Source organism: Mchenga conophoros, linkage group LG18 (assembly GCF_057382185.1).
Source record: "Mchenga conophoros isolate Kocher_MC1m ecotype Shallow Benthic linkage group LG18, M_conophoros_male_GT1.1, whole genome shotgun sequence".
NCBI classification, from domain to species: Eukaryota; Metazoa; Chordata; class Actinopteri; order Cichliformes; family Cichlidae; genus Mchenga; species Mchenga conophoros.
In genome coordinates, this window is record NC_140543.1 from 5,005,748 (window position 1) to 5,030,607 (window position 24,860).

Here is a 24,860-nt window from a genome sequence, read left to right on the forward strand (position 1 = left end):
TAAGAAAATACAAAACAAATAAAATAAACAACTCCATATGTGGCGCTAGTCTCGTCAGCAGAGAGCTGGGAGAGATAAAACAATCTAAAACAATATGTCCCAAAACAGTATGTCTTTGCTGAGAAAGTCTAAAAAGATAATTCTAAATTAATCTAACCATAGACAAAAGGGCATGCTTGCACATTTAAAAGAAGGTAAAGAAACATAGAATCATTTTTCCTGGAACAAGAAGAAAAACAGCTTCAGGTGAAAGAGTTATGCAGCTCTGGGGTGTTTCAGGAGAATCCTGGGGGGACGGATGTTATTGAACATGACATTATATTAAAGGATGGAGCGTCTGTGAGACGTATGAGTTATAGGATTCCAGAGCGGCTGTTAACATCTTTGAGGAAGGAGGTGGATTTAATGTTGTCTCTAGGGATCATTGAACCATCTAAGAGCGAGTGGTGCAACCCAGTGGTTTTGGTCCCAAAGAAGGATAGTAGCCTGCGGTTTTGTATTGATTTCAAGTACTTGAATGCCATCTCAAAGTTCGATTCATACCCTACACCTAGGGTTGATGATCTGATTGAGCGACTTGGGAAAGCCCAGTACCTGACGACTCTAGATCTCTGCAAAGGCTATTGGCAGGTGCCACTTACTCAGCGCTCAAGGGAACTGACTGCCTTCCGGACACCATGGGGGCTATTCCAATTCACAGTCCTGCCTTTTGGTTTGCATGGAGCCCCTGCAACCTTTCAGAGGCTGATGGATCGGGTACTGTGTGGTTTGTCAGAGTTCGCGGCAGCATATCTGGACGATATTGTGATTTACAGCCAAACCTGGGAGGAGCACCTCAAACATCTAGAAAAGGTACTAGAGCGTCTCAGAGAAGCTGGGCTGACTGCTAATTCGGCAAAATGTGTTTTTGCCAAGGCTGAAACTGAATACCTGGGATTTGTCATAGGTAATGGGGTGATAAAACCACAAGTGAGCAAAATCAGCGCCATTGAATCCTGCAGTTTGCCACAGACAAGGAAACAACTTAGATCATTTCTTGGCATGGCAGGGTTCTACCACAGATTTATCCCTCATTTCTCTGCCAGGGCGTCTCCCCTCACTGATCTAACAGGTTCTAGGTGCCCTAACCCTCAGCACTATCAGCAGCAAGAGCAGAAGCAACCCCCCAAACAGCAACATTGTACCCCATCAGGTAAAAAATGGGCTACGTTTGCTTTGCATTGTGCCCACCTGATGACAGTGATGTAGTGTGATGTGATTCCATATTAGATTCTTGATGAATGTGGGTTGTTGTTCTTCAGCCTGCTTCTATGTGCCCTTTTTAACTGTGAGCACCCGCCCCTTTAAACATCTCTGCACTGCCCTGACTAAATGTATATATAAACTGTCTCTATGGTTTACAGTCTGAGTCTGACAAGCTGTCAGCTGTTCATTTCTGCTATTTGAATTGTTAAAAGAAACAAACTATTCATTTAGCAGATTAACAAAAAGAATAGAGAGGCATCCAGTTATTGACATTTATATTATTTAGTTAAAGGTTTGAACAAAAAACAATTAAACACAGAGCCTCTTCCTGCTTTCTGGAATGAATCACAGCATGAAAACCCTTCCTCTTCTTCCTGCTCTCTAGCTCAGCACCTCCTGTCTGTCCATATCGTTCTGTGTTCCCTCCCCTTTAGATCTACATTATGAAGATGGGTGTAACCAACATGTGTTAGAGCTGGCAGGCCCCATTCACAGCAGCAACACATGTTGTTCAGATCAGAGGTCAGACCAGTTTCTATAATAAGGAAGTGAAAGTCACACAGTCACTGACACTGAGAGGAGAAATGGCGCAGAAAGGAGTTCAGCTGGATCGAGAAACCTCTTGTTCGATCTGTTTGGATCTACTGAAGGATCCGGTGACTCTTCCCTGTGGACACAGCTACTGCATGAAGTGTATTGAAAGCTTCTGGGATGAAGAGGAAAAGAAGAAAATCTACAGCTGCCCTCAGTGCAGACAGACTTTCACAGCGAGGCCTGTCCTGGTGAAAAGCACCATGTTAGCAGTTTTAGTGGAGGAGCTGAAGAAGACTGGACTCCAAGCTGCTCCTGCTGATCACTGCTATGCTGGACCTGAAGATGTGGCCTGTGATGTCTGCACTGGAAGAAAAATGAAAGCCTTCAAGTCCTGTTTAGTCTGTCTGGCATCTTACTGTGAGAAACACCTTCAGCCTCATTATGATGTGGCTCCATTAAAGAAACACAAGCTGGTGGAGCCCTCCAAGAAGCTCCAGGAGAACATCTGCTCTCGTCATGATGAGGTGATGAAGATGTTCTGCCGTACTGATCAGCAGAGTATCTGTTATCTCTGCTCTGTGGATGAACATAAAGGCCACGACACAGTCTCAGCTGCAGCAGAAAGGACTGAGAGGCAGAGAGAGCTGGAGGTGAGTCAACAAAACATCCAGCAGAGAATCCAGGACAGAGAGAAAGATGTGAAGCTGCTTCAACAGGAGGTGGAGGCCATCAATCAGTCTGCTGATCAAACAGTGGAGCACAGTGAGAAGATCTTCACTGAGCTGATCCATCTCATCCAGAAAAGAAGCTCTGATGTGAAGCAGCAGATCAGATCCCAGCAGGAAACTGAAGTGAGTCGAGTCAAAGAGCTTCAGGAGAAGCTGGAGCAGGAGATCACTGAGCTGAAGAGGAAAGATGCTGAGCTGAAGCAGCTCTCACACACAGAGGATCACATCCAGTTTCTACACAACTACCCCTCACTGTCAGCACTCAGTGAGTCTACAGACTCATCCAGCATCAATATCCGTCCTCTGAGCTACTTTGAGGATGTGACAGCAGCTGTGTCAGAGGTCAGAGATAAACTACAGGACATTCTGAGAGAGGAACGGACAAACATCTCACTGACAGTCACTGAAGTGGATGTTTTACTGTCGGATCCACCAGCAGAGCCAAAGACCAGAGCTGAATTCTTAAAATATTCATGTGAAATCACATTTGATCCAAACACAGTACACAAAAATCTTGTATTATCAGAAGGACACAGAAAATCAACATTTATTTTTCAGGATCAGCCTTATTCTCATCATCCAGACAGATTCACTGGATATGAGCAGGTCCTGAGTAGAGAAAGTCTGACTGGACGTTGTTACTGGGAGATGGAGTGGAATGGGATAGGAGTTGATGTAGCAGTGACATACAAAAATATCAACAGAGAGGGGAATGAATGTAGATTTGGACGAAATTATAAATCTTGGGCATTAGATTGTTTGAAAACTAGTTATACATTTTGGTACAACAACATCCAAACTCCTGTCTCAGGTCCTCGTTCCTCCAGAGTAGGAGTGTACCTGGATCACAGAGCAGGTATTTTGTCCTTCTACAGCGTCTCTGAAACCATGACTCTCCTCCACAGAGTCCAGACCACATTCACTCAGCCGCTCTATGCTGGAGTTTATCTTAGTGGATGGTTTGTGTTTGGAACAAGTGTTGAATTCTGCAAACTGAAATAAATGGAGATAATTATCAGCTGCAAGGGTGAGGTTGGTATTAATTTTAAATTTTTGAGTCTTTTTGTTTGTGTATGACATTTTGGCAAAAATGATCCAGTATAAATCTAGTGCAGCAAGTTTTTTTTTTCACAAATAGCAGTTGGAATGTGTTTATGTCTGTTGGGAGAGATTTTGTGTTAATGTCACCACTGTGGAAGAAAAATGTGCAGCTCTTTGGGGGGGGATGGCCCCTTCCACCTTTACAGGAGTGGAACACTGTGTGTTGTGTTTGTAACACCTCTATAACACACCTTTCCTCCACAATGACAGCAGACTGATTAGTCATTAGAATTGGGACTGATGTGCTTCAGTCACAATTCTCTGCATTAACATTTTATTTTTGTTATTTTTAATGTTATTTTAAACTCTTTTACCTTTCTTAACTAAAAACATTTGCTTTAAGATAAAAAGTGGAGATTGTCATTTGTTTGCTTTTTAATTACACGATTTATTTTGTTCTCCTTGTGACTAAAAATAATTCATTGACAGGATTAAAGGCTACTGGAAACCAATGATATGAAGTTTGTGTTTAAATAAATACATTTAAATATTTCAGTCTTGGGAACATTTTTGTATTTTGACAGTTTTCAATAAAGATTAAACTTCAGAATGGGTTGGTACTTCTGTACTTCTGTACTTCTGTACTTCTGTACTTTTGTACTTTAGCGTCACAGTGTTTTATAGACAGAATCCAGATGAGTAAACACTAACATCTGAAAGAAAAAAATATCATTTTATTTGGTTGCAGTGTATGTAGACTTTACTCTTTTGACTTTTGCCCATTTTATGACTAGATAGACACTGGGTGATATTTTTGTGCAAAGATTATCTATTTCACCATTTGGGTTCAACAGAAAGATGTCATTTTCTAAATTCATGAATATGTTTTTAGCTTTGCTAAAGTACACAACTAAAGTACAGAGCACTAGTGGATAATTTTGTGGAGTGCTCTGGGAGAAATCATCTACTTCTGAATGTGGATCAGGTCAGAGAGACAGGAATCAACTTCAGAAGGACGAGGACAGCTAAAAGATCTCTGTCTATCCTGATACAGGATGTTGATGTGGTGGAGGAGTACCTGCGTGTCTACATCAACCAACATTTAGTTTGTAGACAAAAAGAGATGAGAAGGCCCCTTTTCTGAAGAAAGCTGAGATCCTGAGAAATGGTGATCTTCCATCCATGTAGAACTTCTTTAAATTTGGCTACTTTCCTTTAAAAAATATATTAAAATGTAAGCAAGGTTTATTTTTGAGTTTTATTTATAACAAGGAAGAAATTAAAGGAATAATATGAACCCTTGATCCCTTCTCTGAGGAGGAATCCAGTGATTCTGTTGCACTGTGGTACTTTTCTGCCTTTGTTTGGGTCCTTTTGTCAATGAGAAAAATCACTGCAAAACAATACAAAGCTGTTATGACTTTTATCCTGGGGTGATACACTTCTAATAGGAGTGGTCTGAAGAGGGTCACTGACAAGCTGATAAGTATATGCTATGGGTTTAATGTGAGTGTACCTGGATCACAGAGCAGGTATTTTGTCCTTCTACAGCGTCTCTGAAACCATGACTCTCCTCCACAGAGTCCAGACCACATTCACTCAGCCGCTCTATGCTGGACTGATGCTTTACTATTATGGAGCCACTGCTGAGTTGATTAAAGTGAAATAGACTGAAGTCTTTCATATTGTTGTAAGTTTAAATCTGTATTTTAGTTCCCTTTTAGTTTCTCTCCATCATTATTGTGGTATTTATGTGCTGCACATAAATCAGATGTCAGTCAAACATTATGGGCAGTACCTCGACATCTTCAACATGTTGTCTTGATGTTTTTACGTTTTATAGGTGGAGCTCTTTCCTGTGTCTGTTCAGCCATGGAGACTATCAATGCTTATGGATATTTTTATTTGAAAAATTTCTCCACATGACAACATAAACTTCTCTATCTTCTAAATGTTTACTGAATATTTTTCTTAGGTATTTGTATGTTGTTGTTTCTCTTCACTGATCTTAACAGAGAAGTCTACAGACCTTCCTTTATCACACAGATTTTATTCTCATTTGTACATTTATAAAGAAAACAATTAATTACAGAGCAATAAGAAATTTTAAGAAAGTGCACTATATCATAATTTATAGTAAAGTGTATTAAAGCATCGTTAGTTAGTCACTTATTTAGTTTGGAGCTGTATCATCTGACACTGTAGAAACATTTCCTCCAGCTTCAGCACAGAATGTTAAAAACAGAACTATTAATGAGAACAAACAGTAGGAACACAGTATCAGCAAACATCATGGCTTAAAATGGAGAGTAAAAATCTAAAAAGAAATAAACAAATTAGTAAAAAGGATTTCCTGTTGACATGTTATTGGTCCTATCTTGTCTGCAGCACCTCCAGGATGCTTCTTATATGTTTCTGGTTATTTTTGCACCAATTTTAGTTTTTGTCAGTAGGAAGTTCAAGTTCAACTCAGTGTGTTTGTTTGTTTTTTTCAAACTGATGCCTGACCTTGAACACCAAACATCTGTCAATAAAGCAATGATATAAAATGCTTATATTAGTACTGAAAAACTGCATATCCACTTTACAAATATAAATAATGATATAAATCCACAGCTGAACTGGAGGAGCAGCTGATCTAGTTCACTCATGTGTTTCTGGACTAAGAGTTGGAGCAAATACCTTATGATTCAGTGATGTTTGTTTTTGTTAAATATTTTGTAGATCCAAGAGTGAGTTTGACTCATGAGGATGATGTTCCGAATTAAACAAAGTTGGTCACAAATTCTTCAAAGCTGTTTATTAAGAATATATTCACTTGGACTCATGAGACAGGCTTGTGATCCAAGGGAGCCATCAACTGGACAATTACTGACATGACAACAAAAAAGCTAAGTACAGAGGGGGGAACAGAGGTGAAAATACTTGCTTTAAAGGATTGTAATGTTTCCTTTTAAAATAAGTCTCTAAGGTCAGACAAAGGGACAGAAACTCATAGCTTTCTACCAGCCCAATGACAAAACTATAAGTTGTTTTTTAACATCTACTTTTTCATCTATTTGGCAGTCACAGTGAAAAGTATAAACATTGGCACGCTTTGTCTTGTGATTCTGCTGTTCGTAAAAAATGACCATGCGCAAAGTACCAGACTTTAAGGCTTTGACTTGATGCCAATGGCCTGAGGAGGACAGTATTACCCTTGGACATGTGTAGTCTGCCGTCTACTCAATAGAAGAACAAGAAGCGCGGAAATGGCACAACTGTCTTCAGTTTCTGGGAGAGTTTAACAATGAGAGACTGATGATGCAGAAGAAATCTCCGTGGTTAAAAACATTAAAAACAGTCGTCCAGGATGATGAGATCCGCCACTGGCTCAGACTGCTGTATATCAGCCGGAGACCCGAGATGAAGTCACGCAGCAGGTATGTAAAACTGTGATGTTCTCAATGAACTAACACAGGAACGATCTGAGCTCAGTCTGTAAGCTAACAGGCTAAAATCAGAGAGCAGCTAATCAAACAAGTGCGTCCGTTTTTTTTAAAGGTCAACTTTTAACAATAGACTTTCATGAGACACATCAAAACCAAACAGGGAGGGAAAGCTTCGGTTTTCTGCACTGTGCCACAGTTCGCTGTCTGCTTCGGTTCACGACGCCTCACTCCGGGGCTACAGACAGTTCTCTGCCGCCTGTGGTGCTCCTCACCTCCGTCTGCACCCACAGACTTCCCGAGGTGGAGGCAGGCCGGCAGGGACTTTGAGAGATGGGCTTTACTTTTAAAAATACCCCTTAATCAGGGTCTAACTCACTAAAAGATGGCCACATGTCTCTCTCCAACTTAATCTCTTTCTTTTAAGTAATTGTTTTTCATTGAAATGAAATGAATTGTTCAATAAAATGATTACATTTATAATTGAATTAAAGTTAAATGAATCAAGGTGATTTTGACTTTGCTAGTTAACAGGAAGAGAAACAAACTTACACAGGATAAAATGAAATTTGGACCCAGCAGAAAAAGTCAGATCACAGACAAACAGAAACATTCCTCTTTGGCTAAAATAAAATGCAGATTATTGCTCATCTGCAGTTTTAATCATGGTGAATAATTTATGATTCAGCCAAGTAAGATTCTTCTGTGTGGAGGTTTTTCCCCTGTCAAAAGGCATTGACCATTACCTTCATCTAAACATGGAATTTAAGTCATGTAGTTGCCGTTGTTTGTTTTTAAAGAGGTCATAATATTTTTGTGATGGTAGAAATTTATCTTCAAAGTAATAGTTATAAAGTGAATTAATAAGACTTTCCAACAAAGAGAGGGAGTCACATGGTGCTTCTGAAACATTTGTACAAACCTCTCTCACATATGTGAGCAACATGCTCACAGTGTACAGCCCTGCTGACTGAGGCTGCACCTTTACCTGTCTAATCTTTTTCTTTTTACTTTGTTCCTCAAGTCCCACATCAACATGAAGTGTAAGGAGGAGGAAGATCTGGCTGGCCAGCAGGTCTGGAAGCAGGAGAGGAACTTCAATCTGGACCAGGAGGACACAGATCCCCCACAGATCAAAGAGGAACAGGAGGAACTCTGCATCAGTCAAGAGGGAGAACAGCTTGTAGTGAAACACGAGGATGAAGGCATCGTCGTCTGGAGCGGGGAAGAGCGGCTCAGACAGCTGCATAACATCTGGAAACCTGAGAAAGATTTACAGACCAGCGGTAAAACTGTAATGGCTTTTCTGAAGTGTTAACATTAATATTAAACCTACAGTTTGTATCAGTCAGATCTATTTAATGTGTATTCGTGAAAACATGACAGGGAGTTTTAAATGGACTGGTTCTTATATAGCGCTTTTCTACTCAATCTTGAGCACTCAAAGCGCTTTACAAAACTTGTGCATTCACCCACTCACTCCCATTCGCACAAGCACATTTTTCTTAGTGCTTTCTACCAACATTCAGACACACATTCCACAGATCAAAGAGCAACTTGAGGCAACTTGGAGTTAGTATCTTGCCCAAGGATATTTGAAATGCAGACTAGGTGAAGCCGGGAATCGAACCGATCAGTAGATGATCTGCTCTACCGCCTGAGCTACAGCCACCCCCAATAGTGAAGATTATTTTGAAAAATATCAAGATGTAGATCAGTTTCGAGATCAACTCCAAAATAGATCATCAGTCAGTCAGTAATAAGTGAGTTCTTTTTTGTTTGAAAGGTTTTTTTTACTCTTAATGTTGCTGAAAAATGTCAGAACTCAAGTTCTCATTTGCATCAGAGTGCACAAATAACTTCATTTTTACACACTTTTAATTTCACCTGCAAATGTGAGCAACATGCCCTCATTACAGACTTTAACTAAAACTTTATCTTCTCAGAAGTGTTTTTCTATAATTACATTTTTTTTATTGTTCGTTTAGACCTCCACCAGCAAACTGCCTGTAAGGAGGAGGAGTTTGTCGCCAATCAGCAGGAGAGGAACTCAAGTCTGGACCAGGAGGACCCAGATCCTCCACAGATTAAAGAGGAACAGGAGGAACTCTGCACCAGTCAGGAGCTGGAGGAGATTGTACTGAAGCAGGAGATCAATAGTTTTATGGTGACTTCTAGTTTTGAGGAAAGTGACCTCAGTGAATCAGAACCAAACGATGACCAGCTCCTTGCTCTTAACTTTCCTGAACCAGAGCTTGAGGAACAGGAAGAAAACCAGCATGTGGACTCGGGATCAACTAGAAATGCGGAGCTGAAGAAAAGGAGACGTCACAAAAACCGAACAGATAAGTCTCGGAGTGAAACTGATACAAGTAAAAAATCTGTAAGCTGTGACACTTGTGGAAAAACTTTTCAGTGTAAATCCAACCTGACGAGACACATGAGAGTTCACACAAGTGAGAAGCCACATTCTTGTAGCACCTGTGGGAAAAGATTCATTTGGAAATCCGGATTTGAAAGTCACGTGAGAATCCACACAGGCGAGAAGCCGTATTTCTGTAGCACATGTGGGAAAAGATTTGGTAAGAAATCAGGACTAGAAACTCATTTGAGAATCCACACCGGTGAGAAAGCGTATTCTTGCAACGTCTGTAGGAAAGAGTTTAGAGACTTGTCGACTATGAAAAGTCACAGAAGGATCCACACAGGTGAGAAACCATATATTTGTAGCTCCTGTGGGGAAAGATTCAGTTGGAAATCAGGACTGAATTTTCATCTAAGGATCCACCTGAGTGACAAACCAAATCACTGCAGCACCCGAGGTAGAAAATGACCTCATGCTCCAAGTCACGGTACATTTCCTGTCCACAGCAGTGAAGGGCACTCTATGTTGTTTGTTCCAGCCCTGACTTTATGTTTCTCTAAGTTTGATATTTTTTTTATTGGTCTTTAAAGGTGACACAAATATTTATTGAACATGGATGCTCTTTTAATATTTACCACAGAAACTTGTATTTCTTCTTCAGTATAGAAGAAAACAAACATGAAAATGAGTTTTTCATCACTTGTTCCTTGTAACAACCATGATGTGATTCCTTTTTATCAGCCAATAAATAAGTTTTGATACACAGGAATAAAGATTTAAAAAAGTTCAAGACAAGTATACAATTTTTATTTAAATATGTTTTCTTTGTGATTTATGTTAATGAAGGTTATACTTCAGTATGGCTTTGACCTGGTTGTCCTGGTTCTTCTTAGCAACATGTTGCAAGATTTGATTAAAAATGTTTGTGACTAATTTTGTGTATTGTGTAATCCCTGCTAAATAAAAGCAGTTAAATGTGCTATATTGGCTCATGATAAGTGTTTATATCATTTTGCCTAAATGCAAGTAAACTCAATGTTTGCCAACTCTGTGTGTGCAGTTTGCTTCATAAGTACAGTAACAGAACTTGAACTACATGGAGCCTATTTTGATTACATCATTACAGATGTAGATATTATTCATAGTTCATATTTCACAGTGTGCTGCAATCTTCTCCACAGACCTGCATTGCTCTCTGTTCAGACCCGTCATCTTCAAGATGTCCACTAGATGTCGTCAGAGTTCCCCCACTTTCCTCATCTATTGTGTTGCCATTACCTGAGCCTGCTTAAAACCTACAGTCCTTTACATATGGGTTCATTCAGGGTCATGTTTAGTGGGCAGGTTTAGTGCGATGAAGGAAACTCGTTTTCTTTAACTTTACCTCTGAGTAAGTAACTGGAGTAACAGACTCACTGATTCCTCCCCACCTGCTGGACATGAACCAGCTGACTGACACTTGTTTTCATTTTCTCATTCATAAAGTTGCTACCAGTTCAATTCATTTATATTTATATATAGTGCCAAAAAACAACAGTTGCCTCAAGGTGCTTTATATTGTAAGGTAAAGAATGTAAAAACCTCCACAATTGAACAAGCTGAAAAGAGCAAATGCTTGGCAGCAGTGGCAGAAACAGGCTGTCTGTCGTAATCACTGTAAAACACTAATCACTGGTCAGTCATTTGTTGTGTTGCAATCGGTTACACTGAGGGAAAAAATTTCACAACTGGATCTCGGAGATAATGTGAATATTTGTGAAAATATGTGAAGATGAGGCTGAAATAACTCTGAGACTCTAAAACATGATGAAATGCTTACATATTGAAATGTGTGTAGTAACATGACCTACAGCTTGTTTAAGAACTCGTGATTTTTTCCCCTGTTGGCATAAGGTGAAATCCTGTATAAAGGAGGTGACCTTTGCTCCCTGACTCAGACGTGATAAACATGACCCAAATCATTCACGTTGGTGCCAAATAATGTTTTGTTAAAGTTTAACAAGCTTTCCCAGCCTGAAACTGCCAGACAAACAAATCACCTGTTGGAGATGCTGGTTTAGCTCCCTGGGTAAAGTGGGTGACCCAGATGCTAAAGCCCAGCTATGACTCCTGCCTGAGGACTTTTAGTCTTGGTTTGCATCCAACTTTTCTGCCACAATAGTTCAATTTTCTTAATAAAACACCAAATTACAACAAGTTACCTCGAGGCAGTTTATATTGAAGGCACTTTATTCGAAGGTAAAGATCCGACAATAATACAGAGAAACAACAGGTAGAAGCAATGGAAGATTGAAAATAACGGTTGTCATTACTTTTCATTCAGTCATATATTAAGATACAGAAACACCATCTGTTGTGTGTAAAGATGAACAGTAGGGGTAGGGTGATTTTCACCAGATCAAAGCCATGGATTCACAATTATGGTTTGGTGCTGTTGAGTACCTGGATAGAAAATGCACATGTGGAATGGTAGAAAGTGTTCAGCATGCTTTGATGATCTGCTTCAACTATGCTGGGGTGAGCATTACAGACTGCTTCTTAAATTTAATAACCAAATTGCATCAATGGGGAACTATAAATTCTACATTTGGATTTCTGATTATTATTTCTGGCTGATTTTCATTAGATCGACCTGAGTAGGGCAGCGACAGATGTGTGCGGTCCAGAAGTAGAAGAAGAAGAAAGAGGAGAGCAGAAATGATGACATTCTAGGCTCGCTTTTCACCTTTGATGTACTCTTAGCAGGAAGACTTTGGTTTGGTGATGTGTTAGAGATAATTTAGTGGTTGAAGCTACTGTGGACTGACCAGATCTGCCATCAGCTCAGAGTGCTGGATATCACCGCAAACCTGAGACAAAGTCATACAGAACAGGTGTGTAAAACTGTGATGGTCACTGTGATGGGTGCATGCAACCACACAACTGAGACACTTAGTAATATTCATTTGGTCTTTTGTCTTATGTTTACGTTATGCTTTAAAGTTTCTGTGATCATAAGTTAACTAATTTGACGTTTTGAGGTTACCTGTAGTGGTGTGACGTTCTGTATCGAGGCTTCGGAGCGTGTGTCGGGTAATTGAGGGGGCGTTTCCGCGATGCGCGTATCGAGGCTTGCTTCATTTATGGGAGGAGCTGAAAATGATGACGTCCGAAGCCTCGCTGCCCGGCTGTACCACGTGACTGGTTCATGAAGTGGTTCGAACTTTGCCGCGAGATATGACAGCGATATAAAGCCCTCAGACTTCATTCAAAATGTAGGTGTTTGATGGAGAGTTGCGGTTAGTGAGAGTTTGGAGACAGTTTGGAGGTTTATGAGAGTGAGGAGAGAAAGTCAGGAGAGAATGGAGCCAGCTAAGAAGAGGAGGATGTCCTCCCCTGTGTGGGAACATTGTGATTTTATTCCTCCCAACAAGGTATGTAAATTTCTACAGAAGATGTATTTTCATGATACTGATGCTGCAATACAATTTATGTTAAGCTGTCTTGACTTTTGTACAAGGTGAAGTGTTTGCTATGTGCCAGGGAGCTGGGATATAACAACAACACCTCATCCATGCTTAGGCACTACAGAGCTTTGCATGAGAATAAGGGGAACACCGATTGTGGAGCAAGACCAGGTGAGCCATCAAATGCCATGATAATATAGCATGCAGTAATGTTACTAAATGATATAACAATATTATACAACTGTAATAAGTTACATGTGTGATATTTATATTTGTGCTTTATCTTTATTGTCTTTCCTCAGGAGAACAATCTCAAATAGATGAAGACCTGGTCAGCATGGTGATTGAGGACTCCCAGCCAGTTAGCATTGTGGAGGACAAAGGATTCAAAAGATGTGTTAAATCATTAAATCCTAGCTATGTTCTCCCCACTAAAAAGGTCATAAAAGCAGTGAAAATTTAGTTTTTACAGAATAAAATGTGAACAGGCAGGACTGTGTAGCTGTCCATACCTCAACGTTACAACCGCACAACCACTGTCCACACCCCAACCACACCTCACCTCACAGTAAATGATCATTTGCATTTTAAGCATTTCCAAATAATCATTTTCCATACTGCCACTATAAATATACACAGTATACTGCCATCACTACAATATACATGTTTTACACACTCCTTTTGTTGTTGACATTTACAGGCTGTGTGCAAAAGGCCACACTCTTCAAATTCATGCCAGCTATTATTTTTATGTCCAGTAGGTGTCCTGCTAGAGCAAATGAAGCTTCAAGAAGCTTTGCGCTGGGGTGAACCAATTGGATGAAAAGCTTCAGTGCTTCACGAAGCTTCATCTGCCCATCACTAGCATAGACTTTGCTTTGCATTGTTTGTTATTTTATATAGGTATGTTATATTGATTATATTTCTGCTCTTTCTCAGTTACCTGACCTCCGCTCCAGTCCTTCCTGGTTTGGCTGAAAGAGGAGGCTGAGGGTGGAGCTGGTTTAAATGCAGAAGCCAATAAAGTGGACTGGACCATCTATTGTGATCATGCAGGGGGAATGGGGTTCTTCTTGAATGATGGTTATCTGTTATCCCTTTAGTTTTCACCTTTGGTTTATATAATGGTTTATTCATTTGCTATATAACTGGAGCTGTTTCTCATTTGGGCAGTTCAGTTTGAGTTATGTTTTTGTTAAGTGATTTTTGAGTAGCGGTCTGTTAAGGTAACCTCTTTTATGGGCCCACTTGGTTCTTACAAACTTTATTTTTTGTTATTTTGAATTTTTGTAATCATTTTGTCCTTTTTGGGGTATAATAAAACCCATTTTTTTGAAGATTACATTTGTGCCTGTGTGTTCCTGGCGGCTTGGATCATGACAGTCTCAGTGAAATAACACTGACTCATGCAGGACTCTGATAAAAACTCAGCTTGTGGGCTAACAGACTAAAATCAAAGAATGCTTCTCTTTTTCTCTTTTGTTAAAAACGTTGAACATCCAGTGAGACACAGAGTAAAGTGACTTTCCAAGATTGTTTCTTCTTCTACAGATTCAGATAAATGATGTCATTTTGAGCCAGAAAGAACATTTCCATCATAAAGTAGAAGACTTTTATATTCTTTATTTATTTATCTGGTAAAAAGTCTCATTGACTTTGAAATGTCTTTTTCAAAAGAGATCTGGCCAAGACCAGAAGCTCCAGTTTTCTCTGCTTCTGTTTGCAGCAGAGCAAAAAGGACAGAGAGCAAGGGACGAGAGAAGACACGAGACAAAGACATGAACGGGACCAAATACTAACCAAGACAACCTAAACAACAAATACTGAATAAATTCAAGAGCGTAAGCCCTTGAATTCTGATTTAATAAAGTAAATCAGAATACTTTATTAATCCTGAAGGATTAATAAAGTATTCTGATTCTGATAACTAGGAAACATAAGATACACAGAGAACAGAATAATGATTAAACAAGACTCAAAAAACCACAAACACAAAACACTGGGTCAACGGCCCAGGTACCCTAACAGCCGAGGGAAAAGATGACCTCCTATTCACATCAGTATGGTATATTTTACTCCCATATCACTACTCAAAGATCATATTTCATTGTTGTAGGTTGTGGAGGTGACACACACACAAGCTGTAGTTCAACAATGACTTCATTCCTCTATTGACCTATAAAGAGGTCTTGTTACATAAGATTAAAGCTGGAAACTGACACACATAAGCCCAAACACATTGTGTTATTGTGGACGTTGAAGTCACTGCATGTGTTTTTCATGAAGATTAAACTTTCCTGTGCTGTTGGTTCTTTGTTTAATTCTGTTGATTCTTACTTTTTTGTTCCTAAAGTTTAGTTTAAACTAAACCTAGTGTTCACATTTCCCCTGTCTCGTGTAGTCAATTAGGATCAGCTGTGTCTTTGCCATTCCATGTCTCCCCCTGTGTGTATTTATACTATGTGTCCTCGTGTGCTCCTCGCCGGTTCATCTGTGTTTTTTCCTGCATCATTCTGTGTCGTCTCCCTGCATCTCCATTTTAGGTTTCAGTTCTGTGTTGTGTTAGTTTTTTCCAGTTTAGGTTTCACCTCCTGCTGGCCTCCTTCGCCCGTTCCTAGATGCCCCTGGTCTCATATCGCACTGGACTTCATCACTGGTCTCCCACCATCCTCAGGTAACAGTTATTCTGACCATCATCGATCGGTTCTCCAAAGCTGTGCATTTCATTGCTCTGCCTAAGCTCCCATCAGCTCTGAACACCAGCCAGATTCTTACACAGCATGTGTTCACGTTCTGGGTTTGGAGAGAGTTTTGCAAGGAACTAGGGGCTCAAGTCAGCTTACCATCCAGTTTCCATCTCAAACTAATGGGCAAATGGAACAGGCAAGCCACCTTGGCTTTCATACCTTGGCTCAGGCGATTAGAGGATCATCAGGGGGTCCTTTTGTCCCTCTGTGGGGGGATACTCCCACTAGTTTTAAATCTGGGACTCCCCACCATTTGATCTTAGAACTGAAGAAGCTTCTCGGATGAGAGGTGATGAGAGGTGAAAAGTCTTGTTGAGACTAGTAGTTAAACATATGCCATTTTATGACCAGTAGTCAATGTAGTAAATTAGCTTAACAGCTGTAGGCCATATATTATCCTTTAGTTCTAATGGTGTGCTATGTATGTAGTTTAGTCTCTATTATACTCTTGAATAAAAGAAACATAATCATTTGTAGTTCATTAGACAAAGTGTGCATTACTCTGTATCCTTGATCAGCTGTGAATGTCTGACACTGTTTTCTTGAGATGTTTTATTGCTGAATCATGTGAAGAAGGCTGTAAGAGGGAGACTAGGTGTCTGGGCAGAAGAGATAAAACCACATTCCTTACCCCCCTTCCTGCTTCACACAGAAAGACAGGGAGGCAAGGTCAGGAGCCAGGCTCGCTAAGAATTAGAAAAACATGTGAAGATGCAGCTTTTATGACAAAGAGGGGGGCTGTGACTAGCTATAAAAGTCTGTGAAAGTTGCTACCATTTTGAGACATGCTGTCGAACCTCTGCAGGCATCTCTCCCGTCCGGACGCTGTAATGCTCTGACTGTTGAATTGTATGGAAATAAATGATTGTTGATTGAGCATTTATACACCGAGTATTGTCCTTCCTTCAGCCCAAAGATTCAAAGAATTGGGAGATTTCAACAACTTGGTGCCGTGTGACCCGGATCTTTGGTGTGCTGAGGAAGTGGGGCGAGGCGAACGGAAGACCGGTCTAACAACAAAAAGGTAAGCACAGCCTGTTGTATTATACCAAATGTGCATATTGGGCTTTCCAAATTAATCTGTTCGCTGAGTCACATGTATTTTCACAGTAAATTTGTCGGTGTCTGGTTTTTGGCGCAAGATACTAACAACATAAGTTGAGGCTGAATTCCAGTGTGTTAAATAAACTGCTTCTACCGAGAAACTAATAAGACACTACGTTGAGCTAGTTGCAGCCACTTTACCTTCCACATTTAATTTTGTCTAATACTGGCTTCTGTAGCAATAATACGTTAGAATTTCTTCTGAAGACGCGGCCATTAGTCCAGTACATTGAAGTCGAGGTTTGTTTATTTTGTTTATGGTGTCAGTGACGTCCTGGCTTTTGCCGGCTATGAAATAGAAGTTGATTTAAGGAAAAGCAGATGCTGGCTTCACGGTGCAGTTGAACGCTGGCAACGCGAGAGCGAAACACGTCCGTAGGTTTGGTTTATGATACGGCCGTGTTCCGGTGGTGCGGCCGTGAAGTGCAGTAGTGGTTGGTGCTAGTTTTAGTACATTGGATAGAGGTTTGACGGTGGTTTGTGGCGTCAGTCGAGTTTTAAGGGCTGCGGTCATAATACAAAGTAAAATTTTAAGTACATAGAGCAAAACCTGGTTTATGATGTCAGGTATAACTTCGGGGATGCAAGCATCACTTTTATGATGCGACTTTGCCCCGTTGTGGCGGTCATAAGCGCAGAGAAAGGGGTATTTTGGTCTATGGTGCAGTGTGCTTTAAGAAGATCTAATAGTTGAGCTCAGAGGTTTCTGTGTAAAATTCCCGCTGAAGAAAAGTGTTGTGTGTGTGTGTGAAGGCGCGCTCTGAGTGAGAGTGTGTGCGAAGCTGCGAAGCGCGCTCTGGGTGCTGTCTTGTGTGTAAAGCGCGCTCTAGGTGTTGTTTTGAGTGTGAGTGAGGCGCGCTCTGAGTGTGTTTTTTGTGTGAAGTGTGAAGCGTGAACACAGTGACAGTGACGGTTGATGTGTTTGATTAGGAGGACATTAGAGCAAAGACACATTTTAGGATCAAAGGTTGATGCCTAGTGTACCTGTGGAAATAATTTTGCCCTAGGAGTGGCGACCCTCCTGTTCGTGGACGCGCGGCCAGGACCGGCGGCGTCCGGGTGCCGAGGTGGTGACTTGAGGAGGTGAGGGCCCCCGCATAGCTACGGAATAACACTGGGACCGCAGCGTAATCGCGGGTTCACATTTATTCCAGACTAGAACAAGACACATTTTGCGAACAAAGGTTGAGTCTAGATTAGTTAAGAAATAAAAAGGTTAAAATTCCTCGTTTCAGTGGTTAAAATTGTTGTGTGCCTGTCCCCTGACGAGTGTGAAATTAGAATAAAGAGGGAATTTGGAGCCACATAGAGATAGACGGGCATAATTGGGTGTATTACTCTGTGGTGTAAACATTTAAAAAGTATTATAAAAAAAAAAAGGAGAGAGAGGGTGAGAAGTGTGTGGTGGTGTGAATATGTCGGGTCTTAAATCTGACATAGAAAAAGGAGTGATGCAGGGTGAGTGGAAAACTGTTGATGAGCAGGTGAAGGAGTTGTTGCGGGCGCTGAGGGTCATGCGACCTGGCAGCGTGGGTGAGAAAAAATCAAAGGCTGCAGCTGTGGCAGCGAAAGTTAAAAAGTTGTGTGATAAGGAAGGAGTGAGAGGAGAAACAAGAGGTTCGTTGGCAAAATTGCTTCTGGGAATAGCACAGAAGCTCCAGGAAGAAGAGCAGGAGATTAGTACACAGTTAGAGGAGGCCTCTTTCTGGAGCAGGCGGAAACTCGGGAAAAAGTTGCAGGAAATTCAGGAGGAGAAAGCCCGTGTAACGAGGTGGGCTGTGACATGCCAGGGGGTGGAGCACTGGATGAGGGAGAGAAGGGAGGAGCCTGAGAAGCTGATGCTGCCGGCTTCTCCGGTGAAGTCATCGCTCACTGGTTTTCCCCCTCCCTATCAGGCCCCCGCCCCCCTTTACCCTGTGCTGAGGGTGGAGCAGGGCTGTCTCTCTGGTGAGAATGGCCAAGTTTTAGAAGTGACAGGAGGTTATGTGGATTGTGATATATCTAAAGAGCCCAAACGACCTACTCCAGCCCCGAAGAGTGAAAGAATAAAGCAAAGCTCCACTTTTGTTAATGAGGAGGGAGCTTGTGGCGGAGTGCAGTCACCGCCCATGAAACAGTCTCCCCAGCAGGTAGAGACTGAAGAAGAGCGGGCTGTGCGGCTGCTTGAAACAGCTATAATAACTCTAGAGCAGCGTCATCAAATTTCTGATGATGAGGCAGGTAGTGGAGTAGTTGTTGCACCACAGGTTGAGAAAGGTGAGGTGTGCGGGCCCGATGGGGACGCATACGAGGGCTGGTTATCCGGCACACTGGATGATAATACGCCAGTAAGTGTCTGGGAAAAGCAGAAATTAGATGCAGGGCCGGAGCTAGAGGGCCGGGGCCGGAGCTAGAGAAAAATCAGGAAGAGGCAGAGTAGTCAAGCCCAAACCTGCAAACAAACCACACCCCATGACGCGTCGGAGCCAGGAAGATAGGGACACTTTGTCTCTGCCGGGGACATTCCCCCTGGTGGTGACCGCTGGGGGTCACATGAAATACAAACCATACGGGGTGGGAGATGTAACTGCATTGACTGAGTTATTACCTCCTATTACGGACGGAGGTGCGGGGTGGTTGAGAGAGTTTGACAGAGCAACAACAGGTGTTCAACTGGCCCTAGGTGATTTCAGAGCTGTGGTGGCCAGATGTGTCAAAGGCACAGCACTGGATGACATAGAAAAAATAGCAGGTACAGCATTGATGGTTGATAGCACCCCGTTCTGCCGTGTTGTGAATGAAATATCTCATGCATTACGTGAAAAATATCCCACTCCAAATGCTGCTAAGATTTTGAAGTTGTTGTGGAAGCCTGATCAAACTCCAAGGAAGTACATAGAACAGGCTAAAGCCACATGGGCCCTTAACACTGGCCAGCATCCTGGTAGAGAGGGGATGCAACAATTGTGGTTTAGAGACGCTGTGTTAAAAGGTGTGCCCGAAAGGGTCAGAGTGGCCATGACTGATAATCCCGACATGGAGGGGGCGGAGTCTCACGTGTGGGAGAAACATCTGGTGCATCGCCTGCAGACAGCTCATGATGAGGTTATGGCTAAAACTGAGGAGACAGATAACATGAAAGAGCAATTGTTGAAATTACAGCTGGGTGAAATGAGGGGAAAGGCAAATGACAAGAAAAAGGATGAAAAACTAGCAAAAGTAATGGTAGCTCAAGGTTTCCAGCAAATGGGGACTGATGTTGATCCTAATGCATTGCCAGTAGACACACCGGGACCCGCGCGAGGCACAAATTGGGGTGGCCGTGGGGTCGGTAGAGGAAATTGGGGTTCACGTGGTGGTCAACGGGGAGGAGGCGGCGGCATGGGTAGACAAAGGGGTGCGCTTAGAGGTCCGTACGTGCCAGGTACTGTGTGTTTCAACTGTGGTCAGACTGGACATTGGGTTCGAGAGTGCCCAGAACCACCTCAGCAGTTCAATACCAACATGCCACGTTCGGCCAGAAGGGGGCGTGGACAATGGTCGGCCCCCAACTCACAGATGGCTCCTCCAGGCCAGTATTCAGTGGAATACTGGCAGCAGGGACAATACTGACACACCCCACAGAGAGGCCTGGGCATAGGGGGAGGGGCAGACCCCCTGGTGCCACTGAGGGTTCAAGGACGTAACCTGCCCTTTTTAGTGGACACAGGAGCGACGTATTCCACCATTCGTACGGCTCCTGACGACATCCCACTCACAGACACAAAAATCAGTGTTATCGGCTTCTCTGGGGTACCTATGACCTTGCCAGTGACCGTCCCTCTAAAGACGGAGTTAGGACGCCAGTCCTTAACACATTCATACATGATTTCATCACAAGTTCCAGTTAATCTGTTGGGCAGGGACCTGCTCATTAAGCTTGGAGCTACTATCATGTGTGGAGCTGATGGATTAACAGTGACTTTGAAAGATGGCACACAGCTGTCCTGTTTGCAATCAGGAATGAGAGGACAGTGGCTGTTATCTGAGGATTGTGAACGCACAGCGCAGATTTACTGGGCGCGACTGACCACATTAGATGGAATTCTGGCACAGTACCAACTCTGGCGTCCCTGGATAATGTCCATGTCGGTTTACTCACCCTTGCGTGACCCCTACCACGTGACCTTGTTTTACGATCGCGAGCGCACTGAGTGGTTTGAGGAATTGTTTAATGAGTGTTTAGATGAGACAACTTGGGAGCTTAACTCTCAGGACATTTATGTTGGTACAGCTGGAGTGGCAGCGTTTGTTCCACTCCCTGAAGATAAAATGAGTTGGTATAGAATGGGGGATGAAGCGGTTCCCCATGTGTCTTTGGCAGTGCACGAGGGTCATCAAGCAAAAGATTTAGGCCCCATGGTGAGAACAGCCACAAGGGCCACAGATTGGCAACAAACACAACTCACTGATGTCTCATACTCACCCAGTTGTAAAACATATCGAATTTCTGTGACTGCTACTGATCAGAGTGTGTTAGAACACAAACTTTTAAAGCGAACACATGGCAGGGAGAAATCTGATCATGAGGAAGCTGTTAAAGGCTTAACAGAACTCCCAGACACTCTGTGGTCTAAAGGTCCAACTGATGTGGGTTTAACATTTTGTTCACCCGTCACATTTGAGTTAAAGGATGACACCCCTATTTGGCGTTCACAATACAGACACAGCCCAGAGGCAGATAATGGGATTGCAGAAACTATTTCAGGGCTCCTGCAGGTGGGTGTGCTGGAGTCGTCTTCCTCTGCATGGAATACTCCGATCCTCCCAGTTGAAAAGTCAGGCACGGGCAAGTATCGCATGGCACATGACCTTAGGGCAATAAACGCTGTCCTTAAGACACAAACAGTACCTGTACCAAACCCGTACACAGCTCTGACTAATTTATCTCCAGATCAGTGGTGGTTCACATGCATAGATTTGGCAAATGCTTTCTTTTGTCTCCCTCTGCATCCATCCTTAAGAGATATTTTTTCATTTACTTACAGTGGCCAGCAGCTGCGTTACACACGGCTGCCGCAGGGTTTTGCCCTTTCACCTGGCATTTTCAATCAGGTACTTAAAAATGCTCTTTCTCCATGTGTATTACCTGAAGGATGCACACTGATCCAATATGTGGACGATTTGCTGATTGCCGCTAAAACAGCTGATGCTTGTTTTCAAGCGACAATGACTGTGCTTCGTCAGCTGGCTAAAACAGGCTTTAAAGTAAGTAGAGAAAAACTCCAACTTGTCAGAACTGAAGTTACATTTCTAGGTCGTGTGGTGGCGATGCAGACGGTGGGCATGTTGGCGTCCCAGAGGGAAACAATTATGTCACACCCCCAGCCACGTACAGTTAAAGAAATGTTGTCATTTCTTGGGCTCACAGGTTACAGTAGACACTACATTCCTGACTATGTGGGCAAAACCAAACCTTTGAGGGATTTGGTGAAAGAACACGGCATGAGAGATCTCACAGCTAATCTCAACTGGACCACTGAAGCTGAAATGCGGTTCATTGAATTAAAGCAGGCCCTGTCTCGTGCAGCAGATTTGGCAATCCCCGATTATAACTCTGATTTCTCAGTTGATGTTTCTGAAACAAATGGAGTAGTAAATGGTGTGTTGTTTCAGAAAAAAGGGGGAAAGAGACAAGTGCTGATGTATATCAGCATTGGCCTGGATAACACAGAAAAAAGACACCCCATGTGCACACAACATGCAGCAGGGGTAGCAAAAATAATTCAGAAAGTGGCTCACATTGTGAGAGGGCACCCACTGAAAGTGCTCACAACACACAGTGTGGTGGCCTATGTGAACTCACAGGTATTTACAATGACCCCACTGAGACAACAGAGACTGACTAAGATTCTGGAGTCTCCAAACTTGACCTTCACACATGAAGGGATTAACATGGCAGATCAAATGGGGGGGGGGGGGGGGGGGGGGGGACGACACCTCATGACTGTACACAAATAGTAGAGGTTGAAGAGAAAGTAAGGTCTGATTTGAGAGCAGAACCGGTGAGTGAGGCAGATGATTATTTTACAGATGGATGTTGTTTTAGAGATCCGAGTGAAGGATTGAAAACAGGCTATGCAGTGGTGAAAGGAGTTGGAGACCAGCTGCTGGTGGAGAAATCAGGAACATTAGAAGGGCCTCAGTCAGCACAGAGAGCAGAGCTTATTGCAGTGATAGAAGCTCTGAGATTAGGGAAAGGAAAAAGAGTTAACATTTATACTGACTCAGCATATGTTTTTGGAGCAGCACATGTGGAGCTGGGGCAATGGAGGAGGGCTGGATTCAGAACAGCCACAAATAAACCGATCAAACATGAGGAGGAAATGAGACAGCTGGAGGACGCTCTGAAAGAACCTCTGGAGGTCGCTATCATAAAGTGTAAAGGGCATGACGAGTCTGACACTTGGGTGGCGAAAGGAAACAGAGCAGCCGACGAGGAAGCAAAACGGGCGGCAGGCTATAAGGAAGGAAAACAAATGGTAAGTATGGGTATGGAATGGGGAGACCTGCCAGCCCAACAGCGAGAGGACATCGAAAAGGCGCAAGGAGGAGCCTCACCCGAGGAAAAGGCGGTGTGGCAGGAAAGAGGGGCCGTACAATCAGAAGGATTGTGGAGAGGGCCCGATGGGCGGCCAGTGCTCGCAGCAGAAGTGGCCCAGGAGAAAATCAAAGAAGCTCATGGGCTAGGTCATGTGGGAGTGGCCCAGATGGAAAGGGATTTGTGTCATTGGTGGCATCCCTACATGAAAAACCTGGTAAGGGAACATGTGAGAACCTGCCTGATTTGTGGACAATACAATCCGAAGCCCACCGTGAAACCAGAAATGGGTAAGTTTCCTTTGCCAGAAAGACCAGACCAGGAAATTGTGATTGATTACACTGACATGATAACCACTGTTCGAGGGTTTAGATATCTGTTGGTGTGTGTGGATGGTCTGACTGGCTGGCCAGAGGCGTGGCCAACGCGCAGAGAGGATAGTAAAACAGTGATCAAATGTCTGGTGAATTATTATGTCCCCTGGCATGGATTCCCAGAGAAGGTAAGATCAGATAATGGCACTCACTTTAAAAATCGAGATCTCGCTGAGGTGGAATGTATGTTGGGGTTGCAACATAGATATGGTACAGTTTACCATCCACAATCTCAGGGAAAAGTGGAAAGAATGAACCAAAATCTTAAAAACAAATTGGCAAAAATCTGTGCACAGACCAACTAGGTGTCTGGGCAGAAGAGATAAAACCACATTCCTTACCCCCCTTCCTGCTTCACACAGAAAGACAGGGAGGCAAGGTCAGGAGCCAGGCTCGCTAAGAATTAGAAAAACATGTGAAGATGCAGCTTTTATGACAAAGAGGGGGGCTGTGACTAGCTATAAAAGTCTGTGAAAGTTGCTACCATTTTGAGACATGCTGTCGAACCTCTGCAGGCATCTCTCCCGTCCGGACGTTGTAATGCTCTGACTGTTGAATTGTATGGAAATAAATGATTGTTGATTGAGCATTTATACACCGAGTATTGTCCTTCCTTCAGCCCAAAGATTCAAAGAATTGGGAGATTTCAACAGTCTTCAAGCAACTTAAACAAGTCCAGACGCTTTTCTTTGCAAGCTGATTTGACTACGATGACCTGGATGACTGAGAACCTTCACAGACATAATAAACACAAAGTTTTTGTTCTATAACATTTTTCTATCATTGCTTTATTATGGATTAGGTGCAAGAGTTGTTAAAATGTATAATTAAATAATAGATGAATTCAATAGCAAACTGTGCCTCGTTCTCAGATGGACAGCAAGTGGAATGTGATAGATGAGATGAGGAGATGGAAGGAAGAAGAGAGGCAAAGAGTGATTCACAGGCAGAGCTTAGTTTATTTCCCAGTTTTGTTGCCTTATGGTTCCAAGCGCCGTGACCAATCTTTGCGTTTTATTATTATCTCATAACACTTGTTTAATCAGCTACCCTCTCTCCTGTGGACTGTTTAATCTCTACAGTCTCAGATCAACACAGCCCTGCCCTCCAGCACTATCAGCAGCAAGAGCAGAAGCAACCCCCCAAACAGCAACATTGTACCCCATCAGGTAAAAAATGGGCTACGTTTGCTTTGCATTGTGCCCACCTGATGACAGTGATGTAGTGTGATGTGATTCCATATTAGATTCTTGATGAATGTGGGTTGTTGTTCTTCAGCCTGCTTCTAT

General features: G+C 42.5%; 2 protein-coding genes across 2 annotated transcripts; both read left to right on the forward strand.

Moving 5' to 3' along the window:
- Window positions 1-1,829: 1,829 nt before the first annotated feature.
- Window positions 1,830-5,217, forward strand: LOC146552995 (tripartite motif-containing protein 16-like). Its single transcript, XM_085255526.1, has 2 exons — window positions 1,830-3,363; window positions 5,081-5,217. The coding sequence occupies exons 1-2, from the start codon at window positions 1,830-1,832 to the stop codon at window positions 5,215-5,217; spliced, it is 1,671 nt and encodes a 556-aa protein (XP_085111652.1).
- A 2,787-nt stretch (window positions 5,218-8,004) lies between these two features.
- On the forward strand, window positions 8,005-10,105 carry LOC146552996 (uncharacterized). Its single transcript, XM_085255588.1, has 2 exons — window positions 8,005-8,262; window positions 8,965-10,105. The coding sequence occupies exons 1-2, from the start codon at window positions 8,013-8,015 to the stop codon at window positions 9,807-9,809; spliced, it is 1,095 nt and encodes a 364-aa protein (XP_085111714.1). The 5' UTR covers window positions 8,005-8,012; the 3' UTR covers window positions 9,810-10,105.
- The last annotated feature ends 14,755 nt before the right edge of the window (window positions 10,106-24,860 follow it).